Source organism: Anopheles coluzzii, chromosome 2 (assembly GCF_943734685.1).
Source record: "Anopheles coluzzii chromosome 2, AcolN3, whole genome shotgun sequence".
Taxonomy (NCBI): Eukaryota; Metazoa; Arthropoda; class Insecta; order Diptera; family Culicidae; genus Anopheles; species Anopheles coluzzii.
The window spans coordinates 84,105,673-84,127,596 of NC_064670.1; the positions used below are offsets into that span (position 1 = coordinate 84,105,673).

The 21,924-nt window shown below is 43.1% G+C and overlaps 2 protein-coding genes across 2 annotated transcripts in view; one reads left to right on the forward strand and one right to left on the reverse strand.

Annotated features, from left to right (window-relative positions):
- Nucleotides 1–21,924, reverse strand: part of LOC125906405 (ankyrin repeat domain-containing protein SOWAHB-like) — a 53,707-nt gene that overhangs the window by 24,020 nt on the left and 7,763 nt on the right. The window contains exons 3-4 of the mRNA XM_049605011.1: nt 14,582–14,614; nt 14,387–14,491 (exon numbers count right to left, since the gene is read on the reverse strand). Coding sequence (XP_049460968.1) covers nt 14,387–14,491; nt 14,582–14,614 — 138 coding nt within the window. The remainder of the gene's footprint in view (nt 1–14,386; nt 14,492–14,581; nt 14,615–21,924) is intronic.
- On the forward strand, nt 10,433–12,056 carry LOC120948237 (uncharacterized). The gene is made up of 4 exons (XM_040364361.2): nt 10,433–10,635; nt 10,989–11,236; nt 11,349–11,766; nt 11,845–12,056. Exons 1-4 carry the CDS (start codon nt 10,557–10,559, stop codon nt 11,913–11,915), a joined length of 816 nt encoding a protein of 271 aa, XP_040220295.1. The 5' UTR covers nt 10,433–10,556; the 3' UTR covers nt 11,916–12,056.

Genomic DNA, 21,924 nt, shown 5'->3' on the forward strand with positions numbered 1-21,924 from the left:
CTTTTCACAATATTGTCTAGAAGACAGCAAGTCTAGAAGGCACAACAGCTATTTGCGCTCAGAAAAACTAATAATGGCCTCACGATATATTTTCATGGTATCTTTTCGCTTCCATTCAATAGAATGCTAAACAAAGCTATCATCATTGAGGTGGTGCACAAAGATTCTGACAGCTTTCAACACTTTATAACATAACTTGATTGCTCACAGAATCGATCGCGAGAGGCTGCCCTTTTCAGTACAAAAACTTAGTCAATTAGTGCTAATTTCGGTAGCGTTAAGCACCATTAATTTTTTGTACCTATAATGTACAAAATAAAAAAAAATCAAAATACCATCCCTTTTCATACCCGTATCCCGGACGGAAACAGGTAGCGTAACACTGAAGTTCAACAGGCATCCTCGAGCAAACAACGAATGTTTATTCCGGCCAGCATCCGAATGCTTCAGGGTGCAACATTTTGTGCAGCTAAATTGATAATTTACATTTCGAGTCGTTTTCAACAGCTATTCGTTCGGAGTGAGTTTTATTTTCCTCACAAAAAATCTTTTCGCTCGGTAACTCGTGCAGTGGAGCATAATCTCCTTATTGGACGATTGGGTCACTTTCCGTTATTCGTACTGCACCCTTCGGCTCTTTTTTCGAACGCTCGTTATTTTTGTCTGCTAGCGCATTTCTTTGGTCGGCATAGGCCGCGCTAATAATATGCTGAGAGAAGGTGCATTGCAGCTTTAAAGCTAAAGATAATGGATGAACAATTGTACGGCAGCAATCTTTGTCCTACCACATCCGCACATAGACCCCCGTCACACTTGTCCTCTAATGCGGCTGCAGGACGGTGCAAGGTGTTTGCTAACAAGAGACTTCACCATGCCGTCGGCAGCAAACTGACAGAATGAAGAGGCGAGAAGAGCCCAGAATTTCAGCATTAAACCCTTGGATGAGTGGAGATCAAAATTGTATAGGTATTGCATATTTAGAAGATACATTATCAAAACTTGTTCTGCGAAATACAAATCAAGCAGAAAAAGGTGTAAAAATGATATGGAACACTGTCACCATTCACTGGTATATTATTTGCAAGGGTTAATCCAAGAAGCTATACAGACTGAGAAAAACGTGTAAACAGTGCAATTGCGATGCAAACGATGCGAATCAACCTCGCCCATATGCGGCATGCAGACTCTCCGAGGGCATTTTATATTGGAAATGCATTTTTCACCAACACAGTAATGCTCGACTTCAAACTGCACAGAACGAACCACAGCGCATCGTGGCCAGGCCGGACAAGTTGGTAGACTTAATTAAAGAAAATCGATTTAGGACTTGTAATTGTTTGTATTTCAATTTGAAGGATATATATCTCTCGCTCCTCGTACATGTGTTATTTATTTGCCGATACCACTCTTTTATTTGGACGCTGCCGGACCACCCCTTCTGTCTGAGCTGGGCCGGGTTCAGTTGCCAAAAGAGAGCGAGAGACAGAGAGTGAGAGACGGATTTGGATGGTGAAGTAGGCACACGTAATTATTTTTATACCGCTTCATACACGACCCAGTCGCTGTTGAGCCACGCAACCACACACGGTGGCTGCCAGAATGTGTAGTAGTAGCAGCCACCTAACTGTGTTCGACGATGCCCCGAAGGACTTGTTTCCAATCATAACCGCCGTCATTGGAACGTCGATGAAACGGTGACCATCGCACACGAGAGGTCTCATGCAATCGTGCGTGCCCATTTAGCAGCTAGTTGTTCCGCACACGTCCTCCCGTGTTCGATAGTGCCAACGGAAAGGTGTTCCAGGCGCGCCACTAAAGGACCGCAGCCGTCGGGAAGAAAGTCTTCGCGAACAAAACAAAAAAGATAATTTACCGAGTTTTGCTTTGACTTGTCTGAAAATCAATTTCATCGGTAGTTAGCTGCCACTTAAAACATGGCTACCGGGAATTGATAAATATGTAAATAATAAATATTTCCTGCTTTCACCGCGAGCCACTCAATTCTTGGTGATGACACACAATTCAGTTGGGCGACAGTATTGTTACGACGGCGATAGGGAGTTTAATGTTAAATCTGTATGCAAATACATTTCCAGATCAAATTCAAAATCAATACAACAAAACGGAAAATAGTATGCGTTGCGGATTTTTAAAATTTCAATTGCATATGAGATCTTTTAATTTCGTTAAATTTTATTGGTACTGTTTTAGATAAAAATGCTCTATCGGTTTTTTAACATACAATTTATGAAGGTTAGCATTTGAACTTCATCGTAGTTCTCATCAATTAATCTACCTTCTTCTTTCATCTGCAGTAGCATCAAAACTAGTAGCAATAGCTGAATGACAACCCATTTCTCTATTCTGCGTCAGCTTTAAACCATATATAAGCGATTTAGTTCGAGTGAAACTCGATCTGTAGATGTGGTAGCGCCCCGAAGACGTTGTACCAGCAATAAATAATGCTCAATTTATCTAATAAACTAACTCTCGGCTTCTCACATACATATCATTCACATTGTTGGACCACCAACGCCACGGCAATCCCCATTCAGTGCCGTGTCAAACATCTCAGTTCTTGGCCGTGGAGGTCTTGATTTTTGTCCCGGGTTTCCCTATCAATCCAGTGCATGAGATGGCATTGCCGGTTCTATTCTCGAGCGGGTGCACTTGACTGACCTAACATACGTAAAGCCTAGGTTCAGATAGAGCATGATGGAAAAGTGGAATACAATCACGGCCATAAAATTTAAGAAAAATGTTCAAGCACGCCAACCAAACGGCAGCCCTAACAGACAGTTGGCTTCACATCAGAAACGAAAAGGAGGTGCGTTAAGTGTAGGAAAACATCGGGAATGAAAAAAAACACAACATAACTATGAATAATAGGCTCCACAATGGGAGAGGCTAAAACAGTAGGGCTGTGTAGGAAAAAAAAGTGTATGCAAACGAACCAACAAGAACGGTTCGATGCATAGACGGCGTATATGCCCTGCCAAGAAAAGAATCAGTGAAAAAGATAGCATCACTACCATACGTGAAGGAAAACGTTCGCGACTAAAGAGAGAGAGAGAGAAGAAATTGTGAAAAAAGAACTGCCTAACCTCCAAACAGAGATGCGAGCGCTATATTTTACTTCAAACATCGCATAAATCATTTCGGCTCGGGTGTTCTTCGCAGCAGACTAGAAGCCTCTCCCGAGGCAGTATATCTTCGGCCGGCGTTGTCTCATCTGTTCTAATTTCTGTCTGTCTATTTATTTTTCTTTCAATCCCTCATTAACTAGTGGGTAGTGAGTTCGCGTGACAGGATACTTGAGGTCGGTCAGAGGTTGATCTTTTTTCATGTTCAGTGTATAATAGTTTACACTTTTGATAAAATGTGCAATAAATACACTGACATGCCAATCAGTTTATTGCAAATAGCTATGTGCGAAGTAATTTTACAAGAAAAATGTAAAACAAAAAATGCACTAAAATCACATCATTTGCATGCCGCGCTATTCGTTGCATTCCTATTGCACAACAGCAATGAAGCATCACATTAAATCATTAACAGACGTTTCAGTAGCCCTTAGCACCGTGCAGGGTATAACCTCGGAGCGTTCTACGGGCAGTTCGACGGTCGTACGGTTTGCAGTCGAAATTCACACATACCTGCACGAGCGCTCGGTTGCCATTGCAATAATCATCGATCACTCGGCTGCAGCAATGAAGACCTGCATTTTGCATTGTTTGGCGAAGCTCACTCTGCGGCTTATTGCAGTGCAAAGCGCTTACGCGCACGGTCCTTCGAACAGTTCCGGTTTGTTCGGCCAATACAGCAGCATTTAAATTTATTATCCGCAATTTACTTCGATTACGAGTACGACCAACCTTTTAATTCGATGCGATCTTTTTCAATTTGAAATTTTCGGTAATCGTTTCAGGCCAGGCGGTTGGAAGGGAAGCAACCATATACCAGCTCCACGGTGCGCGGAAAAACAGTAGAGTCCTTTCGGCCTTATACGCAAAGACTCACCAGCAAAGCCAACCTCGGCGTGGTGGATTCCCATTTCGGAAACCGAACGATGCCCAGCGACCGACCATAAACTTTTCCACCAACACCGACCGCAACCGAATCAGGAAATTTATTAATTTATCAATGACTGTTTCCGTAAACATGGGGCGTTCAACATGCGACCAGCACCATGGCTAGTCGAACTGCAGAAGCATGCAACACCGAGCGATGTGTGGACGGACTGCAGTGAACAGACTTTGGCACAGCGCGCACAGTAGGCAGCGTGCCGTTTGTGGTGAGGCAACCTTCTCGCTTGCACTATGGATCTTCCGCGATCCTAAAACCACATCTCCATTCATTCTTTTCCAGCAGTTGCGTGCAGTGCAAGGGACGATGCATACCGCCAATTGGCAGGCAATCGAAATTGCACAACCATCCACCCAAACTAATGCAGCGGGGATTGAGATTATCAATGCACAATTTTATGTGTAAAGCGTTTTACGCCGCATTGTACCATACTGCCCTTTAGAAATTCTTTGCAAAGGGAGTTTGTAACCATCTTTTTACCATTTTTTACGATAAAAGATCGTTTCACAATTATTGTCAAATTTTTTTTGGTTGAATGCGGTCGAACTGCTTAAACAAAAACATAAATATTCACCATGGAGTGATTTTGTTTACTGGCGATGATTTCTAAAGCATATTTTAACAAAATATTCGATAAATACTTCGTATGACTTGTTGCAAAGGATGTCTCGCATAATTGCAAGACGTCTATATTATAATTAAGAAATTACAAGTGTTGCATCAGCACACAAATTCAGATTAAAACAACTACTTTTTGGTCCCGGGTGGAGAGGCTATTGCGTTATTTATTATCAAAATACCTTGAGAGTACACCACTCGAGTTTTGTAATATGTACATTGTCTTTTATGAAGCTGATTATGCCAAGCTAATATATACACCTAGCTTAATTACGAAAATTGTTACATGGATTTGGTTCTATGAGTTTGGTTTGGTTTGTATTTTTGTTATTCAGAAGAAATGGTTTTGGATGATTTGCTGGTTTGTATTTTTAATCGAAATGAATATTTTCAAGGGAACAAACAAAACAAAAATTCGCGAAAGAGATTGAAGACAAATCTTCGAGATCTCTTGAAGACAAAACATTTTAAATATAATTCCTTCAATAATGTTTTCCATTTGAAATGTCTTCCCCCAACCAAAAGTAACAAAGTCTTCGTGATTGTTCTCGGGTTTCTTTGGTATTTTTGTTGCTTTCCATTGCTCCATACCTTTGCCCAATTATGTCCAGTGTCATCTTAATCATTGTTGCGCGCATGACGACGGCTTGATGGACTGTCGGACCTCCATTGTTTGGAGGTAGAAGAAGCGTGTTTAAAGTGCAGCAGATGGCGCCAAGCAATCAACATCAACGGCTTCCTTTATGTGATGTCGTCATTTTCTATGCTTGCGCATTTCGCGTTCTGTTAGCCTACCCGGCCACCGACCACTGAGCGGTAACGCTGCATTGTGGCTGGCTCCAAACCGGGACCACCTTTGACGCCAGGTCACATAGCTCGACGTCGTTAGTGTCGTTTAACCTCCACGTTCGAAGAAAAAAGAACGGCGGGCGGAAAGGATAATCTTACGCCAACTTTTCCATCAAACCTCTGGCCAATCTTGTCAAGCGCTCGGCAAATTTCGTTCCGTGCCAGTTGACGCCGCCGGCTGAAAAAAATGTCATCCAAATGCTACATGTCCTCGGCGGTTGAACTGGTTTGATTTATTCTTCTCCTTTATATGACTTTCTGGCCCTGGTTTCCAGGTTTTTCCTACGCAACTTTCAACCAATTGCCAACTGTGGAGCAAACACCCTGAGGTCTTATGAGGCGAACAATTTATGTTGGCTTGACTGAAATGAATTCGAAGCCATACGGTGGTAGCGTAGGAGACGGTAAGATGCATGCAATCGATCGATCGATGTTGGGGCATGGCCCATGGAAAGGCCACAAAGAAGGCCATTTAAGCCGAAATCTTTTGTTCATTGCAGCAGTCTGCACCTCCCTGAAAACTGTCGACTAGTTCGGCGCAAGGCAAAACCTCGGCGGTTACTTAAAGAAAGAGAACTCTGCCGCTAGGTCCGACGCCACAACCGCCGCCTCCGTCGTATTTGATGGTGGAGAAAAATGACTTTTCCACAAGATTGGTAGGAAGCTGTCACACGTCTGACACCCTAATATCTATTAACATGTTTACGGCGTGGCCGAAAAACTAATTCATTACCTACTGCTTCCGATACCAATTTCTGTCGTACAATGTTTCTCGATTGTGCCAAGCCACCCGAACACAACGTCACATAGTGCTCTTTTTATAGAACTGTCCCCGGGATATTTTGCCGGTACTTTCACTAGAACGATAGCAGCGATTGGTCGCTTGCTGTAGCCGAGGTAGCGCGGCTACAAAGCCCATGTTTTTAATTTTTCTTCTGCTAAAACCGGATGCTGAAGGTGACCAATTTATTTGTATAGAAAAGTGCTTACAGATATAAATTGCTCAACACGTACAAGAACTTTTATTGAAAATGGACTAAAAAAAAAGAAAAAGTACGAACGAAAATAACTCTAAATTTACGTAAACTCAAATACATCCTGTGATGATGTTTTTAGAAATCTGCACATGGATATTAAATTAACGACTTCTTATTCAATAAATAAAATAAATCCAACATATGTATGACATCGAAGTTTGATTGCAAATTTTATATGGCATAACAAAATTGAGGAATCATGAACTGCATTTTTGCTGATCGTTTTAGTTACTTAATATCAATTAGAACATTGGGCACATCATCCAACATCTCATACCAATTATCTCAATATGTTTGTTATCTTTATGATATTTATGAACAAACCAATTATTTTAATTATGCTCATGAATGTTTGAATGTTGCAACGTAAAAAAATAAACCAAAGAAAATGCGTTTCACTGACAGGAATAAATTTAAAAATATACCATACGTGGCCAAATTTTACTTTTATCACTTTGCAGAAAACATTAAACTGCTCGGTAAGGAACATGCCCTGCTTCCCTGACACCCGTTTAACAAAATGGAAAAATCTGTCCCCTTAATGAACACTACGAGATGTTTACCAAACGGGACTTCCGAGAAGGGACTTCAAATCCGTCCCGTACCACCGTGGCTTATGCTGAATGAAAGAGAACATTAAACCATGCTGTAGGCATTTAATAATTTTTGATAATATTAAACACAGCTCGTAATAAACATTTATGTACGGACATTACTGAGTGCCTGCAACCCTCTCCTTGCTTTAATCTCCCGCTTCTACAGCTACAGCCCAACGACGACGCTCAGTCGTTTGCCAGACAACTCTGACGTTACTGGGCCAATCGCATGGACGAACTGCACTGACTTTTACACAGCCGTGGGGTTTGGGAGGAAAGAAAGCAATTCGGAAAGAAGCTGGTAAAAGATGAATATGAATTTTAATGTACTCATCATAAGCGCCAGCACTTCGTACGAATAAACGCGCCAGCTTAATGATCGTAAGCACATTGTGTTAGCTGACGTCTACTTCACGGGATCATGTTGCCGCGCGGGGCATCGTTGGAAGCCATAGCAGCATAGCACAACAAAGCCTCTTTACTTGTTCTGTCCTACACACATGTATATATCTTTTTTGCCCAAACTTCTTCCCAGTCAAGTGAACTCGACGACAACGTCTATTTGTTGTACAAGTGATACGGCAAAACATATGACCTAACGTGTAGGTACGTGGATATTAAAAATGTGCTGTTTCCACATACCACAGTCCCTCCGCCCAATACGCCCGTAAGGCGGAATACAATCAGGGCTCGGGCGAGGACGAATGACACAACACGACAGACACGCGGCACACTAGGTAGGCCGCCCGTCTTCCAATGCCCGAATGGTGCAGTTTCTGCGAAGGAAAATTTTAATAAGCGCCACTCGTATATTATAAATACCGAGAAATAACCATATTAACATGACATTCCTTTCGTATGCTAATGTTATGCTTTATAGATGATGCACTCTTTCCGTACAGTTGCCGTGGCAGTGGCAGGCATTGCCACTGCTAAGGTATGTATTTCAAATACAATTTCGGCGCCTCGGAAGAAGCCGTGAGCCTACGCGAGCCTCTGCGTACGACATGGAATCGGTGCCAACGGATAAATAGGAGTATGGGGATGCTACACGACGACCCTGTCACGGATTTGTTCTTTGCTTAGGCAAGCAGTGCAACACTTCCAACAATTATTTCATTTCTTTTCCATAGAACGCTGCGGGTTCCAACGCTTTGCAAGGGACGAGAAGTGCAAACAGGACGGGCTGAGAGGCTGTGGTCCATTTTTCATACCTCTCAAGTGGTGGACACACCGAAATGCGGTGGAAAGGTTTTAGAGCTGAGACACTTCTTGGTTTTGCCTGTTGAACCTTACACTTCACTGAAGTGGAAGATGTGATGTAACACACCACTTGCTCGGTTGGTTTTCTTGGATTTTTCTTTCCGTTCTGTTGAGCCTCCAACTGTGTCATATGACGCATTTTAGGATACGGGCGCCTTAAGGATGTTAATGCAACACTAGACAGCGAGTGTTGCAAGTTATTGAATAGCTTTTTTCCTTTCTAACTAGAGTGTTATATTTCAAGAGGTTTCAATTTCAAGCATTCATTTCAATAATTTACAAATATTAGCTAGTACCTAAATAACATAAGTACAACTTGTAAGTAATAATAATCTATTTTATTTCTGCGTGTGTTAATCTCGAAGACCTTAGAAACCTAAATCTTAGGAAGATAATTCCTAACACAATTATAAATGATGCATAGTCTAATTCGTTGATATTGATTGTATAGCTTTCAATTGATTGATACAGCAGTGAAAAAGTCTTTACTAATAATTCAATACAATTGTTTCTGGCTGCACATTCTGGCACAGAATTCTAATTAGCATGCAACTATCTTTGAATGACCTCTACGGATCGATCCCTAAATTGGAACAACAGTATCGTCAGGTTCCAAGAAAAATATCTTCAATTACATGAGACACGCTTGTTCCATTTTTCCCATAAATAAGAACCTCTCAAGTGCTAGTTAACCCTCGCATGAGGCACTCGCACAGTTCAAGTGCACCGACACGTTCAGCCTACACCATTTCGCTGTACATAATGTTCTCTAGCTTCCAGTAAAGGACGAATGCTGGGCATAATCACAGCGTTCCAGGAATGAGCGATGAGGACGGATCTTCAAGCTTAAGTGGTCCGTATCGGTAATGCATTTAGCGGCATAAGCATTATACGGTTTTGGCTGCAGGGATTGTGCAACATGTTTGTAAACAGATGCTTCCGTCTAGCGTTCTGCGCACAAAGTTCGAACGGCTAAAGATTACGCCTGGTAATGATGATCCTGCTGACAATGACAAGCGCCGCAAACGCGTATCACATTTTAACACAAAAAGGGGCGTTATGAAGATGATCGAGTTACGAGAGGTCGTTTTCAGAAATGCGATAGAGTGTTGTGATCCTTCAGAATGTCCGTGCACTTGGGAACACATGTAAATTGGTATGAGTTTGTACAAAAGTTACAAACAAATATATTAGCTTTTTTCAGCGCTTTAGCATGCGTGTTGATTAAGCAAAACCGAATACTTTAATCAATGCCCATTCATGATGCTCTCGTGATATGGTTTCATTTGCAACCAAACCGAGTCGAAACATTATTTACGTGCTACCACACAGTTCGCACCAAGATCCCAGGAGTGCCGAGATTTAATGTCTTCATAGATGTAACCAGTTAACGCTGCACAATTGCGAAGGGGTAGCTTTATTTATGTTTCATTTAAAAACATGTCACAGCAGCATATGCGTGCGTTTACACTTAAATTAAGTTCGTGCGGTATAATATAAACTAAATTAAACAAAATGTGGGTGTAAATCCCCTTAAGTGCGCCAACTCCAGCTGTTACCCTTTTGCATAGTACCGCGCACCTATTAGGCGGCAGGCCGGGGCAGCATCGTGTTGCGGTGGAAGATACTTTACGATCTTGGACGGATTCCGGTACCAGCACACCCACCATGCCATTTCGCTTAATTGCTCCAGGGTGCCTTAAATTCACACGCACACGCTTGGCACAAAAGTTTCACACCAAACACCGAGGTGGTGTGTGGCAGATGCTAATGGTTTCACTCACTGTTGTTGCTGCTGCCGGTAGCAAGACGCTCCGTGGGTCTGAAGCCTGCTGGTTTAACCGGTACGGCGTTGATAAGATTCTCGGAGGCCTGTGGACCTGCATTGACCGGACAGCATCATATCAGTTCAAAGATGCAGACGGCTTATCAGCAAGCATTGGCAATCGGAAATCGGCCTCGTTTCGTAACATTGATTTCAACAGCACTATCATCATGGCCACTCTCTGGCCGGGAGTGTTGTTGATGTCTACAAAACTAACGCTAGTTTGTAGAGTGAGTTCCGCTAGAGCACAGCAAATTTATTTCCGCAGCGCAGTGTACAGAAATGAGTAAATTATTAAAATTAGGGTTTCTTGGTGGAGGAAAGATGGCTCAAGCTATGGCTAATGGTTTTATTTCTGCTGGTGAGCTATATATCAACTTTGTGAATTATATTTCAGATTTGTTGTTAAGTGAGGTGTATGTGCCATCATCTACAACGCAGTTAATGATAAGACCCGGGCATCACGCGTATTGTTTCATAATCATGTGTAAATAAAAGGTTTCTGCAAACAACAACAGACGAAAGATTTCAATCCATAAATTAGTGATAAGATTTGGATGATTTATCGGTGTGAAATGTGATTCGTATCTATGATGTTGTGACATGTTGGTACCGTTGTGATGCCTTGTTTCGAAATACCTGCATCTTTTCATTATCATCGTAGTTACATACCAACAGCAATTACCTACGACTTGCAAATATTGTGCTTTTCAGGATTGACACGAGGCGAAAGCATGACGGCTAGTTTCCATCCCTCTGACCACGCCAACATAGAGGCGTTCAAAGCATTTGGAGCCAAGACATACGTCGAGAACCTGCCGGTGGTGAGCGGTTCCGAGATCATCTTCATCTCCGTCAAACCCACAGTCGTCTCGAGCGTGCTGGAAGCCGTCCGTCCCGCTAGCGCTGGTAAACTATTCATATCGATCGCGATGGGCGTTACTTTGCGGGAGCTAGAAAATGTGTGATTATTTTCCTTTTGCATGACTGCATGATAAGCCACCGAAAAATCAATCGAACCGATCGCTGATAACATGCATGCTCTGTTTTGCTTACTTTTGCGTTCTACATTAGTCGCTGGAGTCTAAGGCGCGCGTGATCCGCGTGATGCCAAACACGCCTGCTCTGGTACGAGCCGGTGCTTCCGTGTACGTTCGCGGATCGGCCGCCACAGATGACGATTGCAAGGTAACGCAGGCCCTTTTCCAGGCCGTGGGAACCTGCGAGGAGGTGTCGGAAGCTATGATGGATCCCATCACGGCACTATCGGGCAGCGGACCAGCGTACGTGTTTGTAATGATTGAGGCATTAGCTGACGGTGCGGTACGCATGGGATTGCCGAGAGATTTGGCCTACCGGTTGGCATCACAGACGGTGCTCGGATCTGGCAAGCTGGTGCGCGAGACTGGACGCCACCCGGGACAGCTGAAGGACGACGTAACGAGTCCGGCCGGCTCGACGGCTGCCGGTCTATCCCATCTGGAGCAGAACGGTAACAAGCACTGCTGAAAGAACCATTTTGTAATGATTGTGTCCTAATGTGTTTTCTAACGTTTCATATTATCACCAGCCTTCCGACACGCTGTCAGCGGAGCCGTAGAATCGGCCACAGTTCGATGCCGTCAAATTTCTAGCAAGTGACACCAACGGCATCAATCATCACCGTTTGCATCCTTTGCTCTCGATGAGTCTCGACGGGAGCAGAACGAAAAGTGATCCTTTAAATACTTACCTAGTAGTTATGTTTGTGTACATTAAAAACAATCGCGTCGAAATAGCTCAGTCTCGAAGTTGTTCTACCTCCCTCTTCCTGTTTCCAGAATTACGATGGCACAGGAAGCGCAAATAGACGCCGAATGTATCCGCCATGTACGTACTAATTTCACAATAGCTCCTACGTTTTGCTTCAAGCCAAGCTGTCATCCTTCAAAACTCAGAAGCCCAACGCGACAAGAACACTTTTATGTTCGTACTAATAATTTGCCTAAGAATGCATTAATTATCCACCGAATCTTCCCCTGGAGGGCACACGTCAAAGTGGTAGAGTTTGTTTTCAAAAGGGGTAATCTTCGGATTCACCTTCCACACTAAAATTATTCATCATTACAATTCAGTCTCTCATCATGCAGCACCCTTTTTCCCATAACTCATTCACTCGCACTGTCGTGTGACGACGGTACACCGACTCCTTTGGTCGTGAGGGTGGAGGCGCTAATAATGCATCACTGATGTTTGTTTTAAAAATATGTCCCCTCAAGAAACATTTCTTCACGCGGAGGAGATACGTATACTTCCAACCCGCCCATAATCCGGTGCGATCGTTACTGCAGATCGTTGTAAACGAATGATAAATTTGCTTTTCTCTTTCTCGTTCTAAATTAGAGTGTTTTATTCAGTTTGTCGCATGTACTTTCCACTCACACTTTCTACAACAGCAACGGTGGAATGCTATAGCAACACCGCAACAGTTCTAAATGGTTTTCATTGCCATCAAGTGAGGAGTCTTGCTTGAGGGCCAGTAGCCGTTGGCTGGCAAGAGTTCCTAAATTACGGAAGTGTCCACAGGCTGCCTGGCACGGCCGTGTGTGGGGTTGCATTATTTCACGGACCTATCGTTACAGACGTCACTCAACAACGATCAGGCACTTCTTTAGCGGCCCATATTGAAGACGCGCTCGAAAGAACGGCATTATAGCCGAGAAATGAGGCACAGCAGCGCTACCGTCGAGGACGTGAGACACGCACGGTTAATTTACGATTCGGATACGGCATGGGAATCATTTGGTCGCGGCCTTAGCTAAACAGCTCCGACCGAGCTGTTAACTATCTCTCTCGGCAGCTTGTCCCGTCCTACCGTATTTGAGTGACAAACCAATCTGAAAGAAAGGCCGGGAATGAAATTCACATCATTTTGTTTTTGTTTTACTTTTGGGCGGTTTTTCGAAATGCGGTAGAAGATATTTACGGCCCAATTTGTGTGACATTGACGACGTGCGGCGAGAGAAAGGAGTTAACGTCAACCGAGCTCATCAAAATGGGGTTCTCTAAGGAGCACTATTCATGAACACGTAAACGATGACTTACACATGGAAAAAGCGAAAGGTTGATGTTGTGTATTAGCATGTATTTGTAACAGATTATCAGATTAAAATTTCGATAGAATAATTCAGAGTAGAATAATTTCCAAAATATTTAAAATATTAAAGTTATTCCATATTTTCTGTTACAAATTCTTTTGACAGAATGATCTCTATTTTATCTTGTACGGATACATAATTCTATGGGTTAAAGAATTGTCAGAATTATTATGTGCGATCTCCATAAATATCCGTCCATGCGATGCACCTTTCATTGTTCTGTCAACGGATTGATCACTTTGCGTCAAGAGCGGTCGATTGAACCAGAAGAGTTCATTTATGTCAACAGTGGTGACGTACATGCATGAGAAAAGGATGCGAATGAGATGGCTTTGCGGTATGCAGTAATGCGTGAATGATTTTTACGAACCGCAAACAGATTGAACATTAGAGCATATCGTCATTTTTACCATGTTTTGTGACTAAGTTTGCTACTAATGCTGTAGTACATACTACATGAAGTACTATAAGTACTGCAAGTACTACAAAAAAGGTACAATTTATCACATTAAAGAGATACTTATTTGAACATTACGGCATTAAAATTGCATTATAAATCTAAAAACTTTTGGAATAATGATTATTTAAACACGCTGCTGTATTCTTCAATCTCAGTCCTGTTTACCATGAAACAATTACCTCATTCACCTACGCGCTAATTGCTTCACTAGCAGATATACTATATCATTTCCATTCGATAAATTAAAATGCTTGTGACAAATTTAAATTGAACACGGTGCACGGTTGATTCATTCATGCAGGTCGGTAAACGCGGTACCGTTTTAATGCACTCCCTCGTCCGTCGCATCGAATCGAAGCGTATCGCGGCGAATGACAAACCCCGTACAGACGCACGCACCAAATATACCCTTCTTTTGTATCACGGCAAATGGACAATTGAAATTGATTGGTATCGACCTAAACAGGGTAGCTGGGCGGGCGTGTTTTATTGCCTAGGATCGTGTCTGCACTTACCTGCAGTTTAACCAGATTGGGATGCTCGGTGGACAGTTTCGCCAGCAGCTGATAGTCAGATTTTGCTGCAGCTATTAACCATTCCTTGGCATTTGGATGCTGCATCTATTTAAGGTAAAACAACACACATATCGAAAACGCGTCGGTTAGCGTGTTTATGTGAGCACCATGCACATTGGTTTCCTCCCCACTTACCAAGTTTTCGGTATTGAGTGTTTCCTCGGCATTCTGTAAATCAAAAAATAAAAATAAAAATAAAAGATCAGTACCACACACACTCGTCATGAACAAGTTGAGTAAACACGTGCATATTCTTGGCAAGTGGAAATTATCATACATAAATCAAAACAAACTTCGCGCAACAGATTTGCTGCAGTAAACAGATACAACAACCATTCAACAAAACTGTTGAGATAAGTTCGACAAAACAAACCCGTAACAAAAAAGAAAAAAAAGAAACTCTCATTTAAACCAAATGCAAAGCAATGCAAAACGTTACGTGTTCACATCTCGCACTGGCTCGCAAAAGTATCGTTTCATTTGCATACGTCGACAAATTGTAAATCAATTGCAGAAGGTTCCAGGGTTTAAACATGTGCGGCTAGGGTTTTGGTTTTTATATCGCCGTTTTTTTTGCTCCCTCTCCGGTGCGTTTACACGAAATGGCAGCAATAACCATAAAAAGTTGAATATTATTAGCTCGCTCTCTACAACGCGCTCGATCCGCGATGCAGCTTCGGGGCTAAGGAAATCAGCACATCGCTTCAAATTATCACCGGCGCAGTCGTCAACACGGTCATCTCATCATCCGGGAAGGTTGACCATAGCACATGTAAAGTCATTAAGATATTGGTCAGTTTGATTGTTTGTTTGCTTGTTCACTGGTTTATGGGTGTTTTGGATATTTCTGTTTTATGTCATTTTACAGAAACAGGAGGTGTACATTCAACAATTGATATTCCATTTTTACATTCAACAATTGACTTGAACAGAGTTGTTCATAAATGCATACAATTGTGTACTAGATATTTAATTATAGTTATACTAACTTCTCAGTTACATGCACAGCATAACTTTTTTTTTAATAAAAAAGCTAACATGTAAAAAAAAACAAAAAAAATGCACTAGTCAAACTTTGCTGACCAAATGAACACATCCTACTTTATGTTTGAAACGTAATTCTAAGGAACAACATGTAGCTGTTGCAAAACGGTACACCTAGTAAACAGCAACTATCATCACGACGGAAAATGACATTGCTCTTTCCAACCGAAAGAGTGGCACACCGTTACCACCATCGTCGAAAAATACGTTCCTATTGATGGAACCATGTTCACCGTATGGTCGTGTTTAACTTTATACCGGTACAACGATGTATATATTGGAAACTTCCAAATATCGTTCATTACAGTCATAGTAAAAGTTTTCGGCCATGGAAGGACACTCGACGGCTGCCTACTACAGTTCACCCCAGCAAACACGCTTCATTTCACAATACCATATTGTACTCGTGCATACAAAAAGGGAATGTCGATGTTGTCTTGCTCAGTTCTTTCCCGGTACACCTGACGGACTCGTCATCACCGTCCATCCGTTTGATGTGCTGTACGGCGTATATGGCATGCGCAGCGCTTTCCATCCTCATCATCTGCAGGAGCAGCAGCAGCAGCAGGCAGCTAGCGCTAGTGGGCCGTCCTAGGTGTATCTCCACCTTCAGATGACTATCCTGCGCTGCGTAGCGTACCAACCAAGACGAATGTTACCGAAATGTTGCAGGTGAAGGTGTGGAAAGTGTACGCCAGTTCATTAGACAAAGGTATCCACAATGTAATTCCTTTTCATGACAGGCGCAGCATGGTTGAGCACCACCTGCACCCCAGACCCGCCTCCCACTTCGCATTCTTACCGAGATCGTCCCAGCACTACTGCCATGGTGGACGACCGTTCTTCATCGAACCCCGTCGTGTGGTGGCAATATGACCGCGGGGACTAATGAAGAGCATGTTCGGGTGAATGACTACAGTTCCGTTACCATCATCATCACCATCATCACCGTTGGCATACACCACCACCGTTTCCTTGCAGCAGCACAGGGGTTAAAACACTGAGTGCTTTTTAAGGTATGCCACATTCGACGGTACGACGATACTGATGAAAAGTAGCCAACATTTGCAGAATTTGAGCAATGTTCGCTTGGTTCTGATTTTTGCAGTTTACTGTTTATCACAACTCATTATTAAGATAATGCTTACAATGCAATAAAACGAGTAAGAAAAGAAGCAATTTATCATTTAATACCAATGCAAAAGGAAATTTATCAATCTATTTATAGAAATATTTACAGTTTCCAATCATTATAACATTTTGTGGAATTGACTTTACTTACATTGTTTGGAATTGACAGTACAGTTACCCACTTACTAGAGCAAACATTAGGCAACATTTTCCATCAAAACAATCCATACCTTCGATCTTTTTAATGACCCAGTATGTACACACCAGAAGCCAGAAATAACCAACCGTCAGTATTCTACGATGAGATGTAATCTATGATGATCTAAAGCCCAGCCTCAGTTTCTTGCACCTTTTGTAGCTATATTCTGGCAAATATTTCATCAAAATGTACTATGTTTTTGGAAAAGTGAAACATCCTCCACCGCCCTATCCATTCATCCCGTACCATGTACCACTGCACGGTGGCAAGGGTAGCCATTGCCGGGCAATTTTCCACAACAGCCATCATCCGTTAGGCACTGAAAAACACTAGACCTTTACTGTGTTTGCTTCCCTTTGCTACACAACAGTCCTACACTCCAGCCACTCCAGGGAAATGGTGGATGAATATATTTCGGCTGGATAATCAACCGCTCTACTACCAATCCGCGTGCTCGGACCAGGTAGGATGGAGATTGTGCCGATGCCCGGATCCCGGCAAACCCGGATCATCCCTCTTCTGCGCGAGATCGGCTTCCAATCAGGGAGAGCAACACATATCGCTGTCGTGTTTGTCCTGTGTTTATTTGGCTAGTTTCTTTTGTTGCTTTATAACAAGCAATCCCTCTGCAGTGGTGCTCGCCGACGCATCATGGTTCCGTCGAACTTCCACAGATGTGCACTTCCAGCACCGTGGAATGAGTGCGTGTACCGGACTTTCAATCCGTACGAAGAAGTGCGTTGATTAAGTCAAAGAGGGTTAATTTGCATACATCGGATATTGAGCCGGGTAGTGCGGCACCCTCAACAGCGTACGCTACACTATCTGTCAAATTTAATACACATCCTTCCATCGTGCCTACCTTCCTTTGCCTCCCGGGCCACCTAAAATTTACATAATCTATGCAAATCGAAGAAAACTCGTTAATTGTCTTCGGACTCATTCATTTACCGGCTTTCGGAGTAAAATTCTGAGTTCGGATAATCGTAGCACTTGTTGTAAAACGTTTGGTAAACTTTGACAATCGTTAACAATTACCAAGAGTTATCTACTTCATTTCAGCCTCCCTAGCCCTTCCACTAGGCACACATCTCGAAACACACGATAAGATTCAAATCAAATACTCCATTTCTAAAACTTCTCCAAATAGGGGAATGCGCGCAAAGCTGGGCGATCCTTCTTCCCTGCCCCCTCCCCTGCGTTCTAACGTCTGCAAATATGTGTGAGTATGTGTCTGGAGACATAGATGGCCCACACCCTGGTCGTACTGGCAACACTCATCTATCTATAAATTATCCTACATGTGCAAAAAATGTAAATTTTACCCAACATGCGTGAATAAAAACATGGCCTACTAATTACACACATTGCATTTAAATTATGGCGTCCGCGTGGAAACGAAAATTAATTTTCGCGGAATATAAATTAACTGCAGTTAGCATCGTTTGTGTGCCCGGGCGCGTTTGTGTGTGCATAACGATGTACACAGACCAATCGAACGGGCTCGGGCTCGGCCTCGTAAACCCTCCTGGGGGCCTTTTCGTCGCAACTGCGTACCCCGGCAGCCGCAGTCCAAACATCCAAAACCCTCTCAAACGAGCGAGCTCGAGCGGGGCGGTAAAACGCACACCGAGAACCGCACCGCCGAGTGCACTGCGAAGGCAAATGGTCTCGTTTGATGGGCTCCTGGCAAAACTTCCCGGGTCCCCGGCTGCTTGACACCAGATTTTCACAAGCCAAACTACAATTACAAAGGCAAACACGCACACCGGCGTAATCGCACGGCTCAACAATCCATGAAGCCGGAGCCCGCGGAGGATGAGTTAAATGATCTTTAACTGATTGTGGTTAATTAACCGCTAAACATTTCTGCGCAATAATGTTTGCCGCTCTAAAGCACGGTTTTTTAAAAAGAGAAATATAAACTTGAACCCTTTCTTTTATGTGTTTATGTGCAGAAACAGTGACTCTATGCAGAAGGCATGTTGTTACCTGAATGGAAGATAAAACTAGCTTTAAAAGATGCTCAATACTGCGGAGCATTGGTCATTTAATGATTCTAGATATTTGTTAGGTGTGCTATCAATTACCAATCATTTCCTTATGTATGCAACGTTTTGTTTAAAATAATTGCATACTACAAGAAAAACCTCATAAATTGTATGTGCCGAATGTATTACAACGTAGATTGAATATAGATGTAGAAGACCATCACAAAATGGTTACAATTTCCCTTTCGGTTATCTATTTGTTAAACAAACCCTTAAAGTACTCCCTGGTTAAATGATCCCGTTGTGTGCTTTTTATTACCGCACAAACCACACAATACACTTCCACAGTCTCTAATTGGAGGCGCAAGGTCCTGGTGCACTTGAACAATCACCCACTTCCCATATCATCACACTTCCCTCGAGGCAATATTCAAGTGTGCACTTCCGGGTTGCCAGCTTATCCCAAGCTTCTAGATGACCGCTGGCAATAAGTGTGCCAACATGTTTTCCTCTATCAATTAATTTATTCCAATTTTTGTGAAACCACCACTCCGACAGGTATGGGAAAATGAGCTCATCCCTACTGTGTAACTATTTCCCGCCAGCCAGTCGTGTAAATGGTAAGCTCATTATCCACCACTCGTGCGGCACTCGTGATGCCAGCTGGAGAGGGCACAAAATATTACCGAAATATCCTTGTTTTTCGGTTGACTGCTAGGGATGGAAGAAGACCCATCTCTCAAGTGTCTCTTTACGTTCGTTATTCGCGGCAAGTCGGCCAAACTTCATCGCCAACGCAACACTCATGCGCTTGCCGGGATGTTTTGCATTTTATTTAAAATCATGATGATAATAAACAGCACAATTAAGTGCATCCAAAAACCGTGTAGTGCATCTCGAGTGCGATGACTCGGTGCCTCCGATATTTGCGCCACAAGAACTACAACAGTAGCAGTCCTAGCAGTTTGACTTAATTCCCAGCCAATTTTGACTCGCCCTGTCGAAAGCCGATACCCCTCCAGATAATGCGCCACGCGCTACAGAATGTTTGCCGTGTGGTTGTACCGTTTCACCAGCAGTCGATAATAGACACTTGAACTTTTGCACAATAGTTTACCCGCAAGGATTCGCTCACAGACGCTGAATGCGGTGCGTGCGTGAATTGAGGGCTCAATCAGGGACGGTTCGCTTGAATCGAATCATCATGTATCAGGGCAGGGTTCAGTTATTTCAACCATTTCCGTTCACCGGAGCGTGTGGAGTCCGTGCCACTTTTGGCTTGTTTCCGGTTTCAATGTCTCCAAGGCACACGAGCACACGTCAGCCAGCGGAGCGACTAGGGTGAACAGGAGGAGTTTGTGTGCTTTTGTTGCCTCAATCCACTTCAACCATACCCCTTGATGTGCTCACATTCAACCACAGACACTAGAGTCTAAAGTTGTACAACTCTCCTTTGTCAGCTTACCACGAGAAAACGTTCGTCGGTTTTCCCATTCCCAAATGGGCCTTGTCCCATTACGCTACTTATAGCTAGTTTTTCCACGCAACTCTAGTCCACACGCTAGTAGCTTGTACTATAGCAAAAACTGCCCCCTTTCCATGCCACCTCGTCCTTCTACACTCGAGCCGACTGTTGCAGTGCTGTATGTGCTCGGTGCAATTTGCATATATAGTTGACGGTATTAAACTTATTTGCTGCAAACATACCTTCAACCCTCCCAAACACACACTCACAAGATCGTGTAGGATCGTTTCTTTCCTTCCAGGCTGCCGCACTTTTCCTGCCTGGCAACGTCATCTAGCGTCGTCTGGAGACACCGGCACATGCAGCAGGGAAAGCAGCGTTAATATTGTCACTGTAGCAAGGATGTCCTAAAATAACCTCTTTTGCAACAGGAAGGAGCCAGCACTGGAGGCGGTTTATTTTGGCACGAGGGAGAGGATTCCGTTTGTCAAGTGTCGTGTAGTTGGAGGAAACCTGCATCCTGTGTGTTTGTGCAACATTTTATAATCGTCGTTCATAACGAAAACATCAGATAGTAAGCCGATTTGTGTGCGGCATGCTATTGTTCTCCCTGCGGAGTCAGGCAGCACTATCGGGAGTTAACGGACCAAGCGACAAACAAATAGAGCTACATACCAGATAGGGAGAGCAATGTGTATGGCTTTAAAAATTCGTCTCCACATTTTGCGACAAGCTGATTTGTTCGTTTGAATCCTGGAGCTGTTTGTAAAGACATTTTATGCGGTTAAGAAAAACTATTTTGAACAAACTTTATGTATAATTATGTTAAGTCAAAACAGCAACTCTCACAAATGTTTCACAACTAATGATGATATTTAATTTCATGCAAATTCTTGCTCGATGGATTTTTTATATTATTATTTAAATATAATTTTAAGTTTTATCACAACACAACACCTCACAACACTTCAATCATATGCCCTAGATTCCTTGAATGGCACTGAAATAGCTTTGTTTTGAAAAAGCTACAATAGCAAAACATGACGCTCTAATGGTCACATACTCACACACAAAGCAAATGCCTTTCGCGTTGAGATTTGATGGATATTGTAACGCACACGAAAGACAAATATTTGTAGTTTTTAAATAGATCTCCAACATGGATCGCGCTCCCTGACAGCAGCGCGATGGAAGGGACGTCGGTGGTGTTGGGAAAAACAAATCCAAAGTGGATAATTTTTCATCAAACGAAGAAAATGAGACCATGGCCCTGGGACCTTAAATGGCCACCGCCATTGCAGCTTACCGGGTGGGCCGGCATGATCCCGAAAGTCATGTGTCGCATCCTTCACGCGCATCACCCATCCGGATGGGAACCATGTCACGAATCAAGCGCGGCCCAAGTGTCTTGCTGCTATTATCCGGGTCCGGGGTCGAATAAAAATCCACGGGAAAATCTCCCTCGTAACACGAGCTGTGCTGCTGTGACGGAGGGAGCACGCCACCATCCGCATCCGAGGAAGGGAAGCAAGGCGCAGGGCTGTAACAAATGACATAATTTCCTCAAACTATTGACAGACTCGTGTCAATTGTTGTTTACTCAAGAAGCGATGAAGCGCGCACCCACGACCAAACAACGACACCGTGT

What these genes read in the sequence shown, in the direction of transcription:
- LOC120948237 (XM_040364361.2), top strand. Translation starts at nt 10,557, where the DNA reads ATGAGTAAATTATTAAAATTAGGGTTTCTTGGTGGAGGAAAGATGGCT. An exon ending in CTTTGCGGGAGCTAGAAAAT is followed by an intron (nt 11,237 to 11,348) that starts GTGTGATTATTT and finishes GTTCTACATTAG; the next exon opens with TCGCTGGAGTCTAAGGCGCG. An exon ending in ATCCCATCTGGAGCAGAACG is followed by an intron (nt 11,767 to 11,844) that starts GTAACAAGCACT and finishes TATTATCACCAG; the next exon opens with CCTTCCGACACGCTGTCAGC.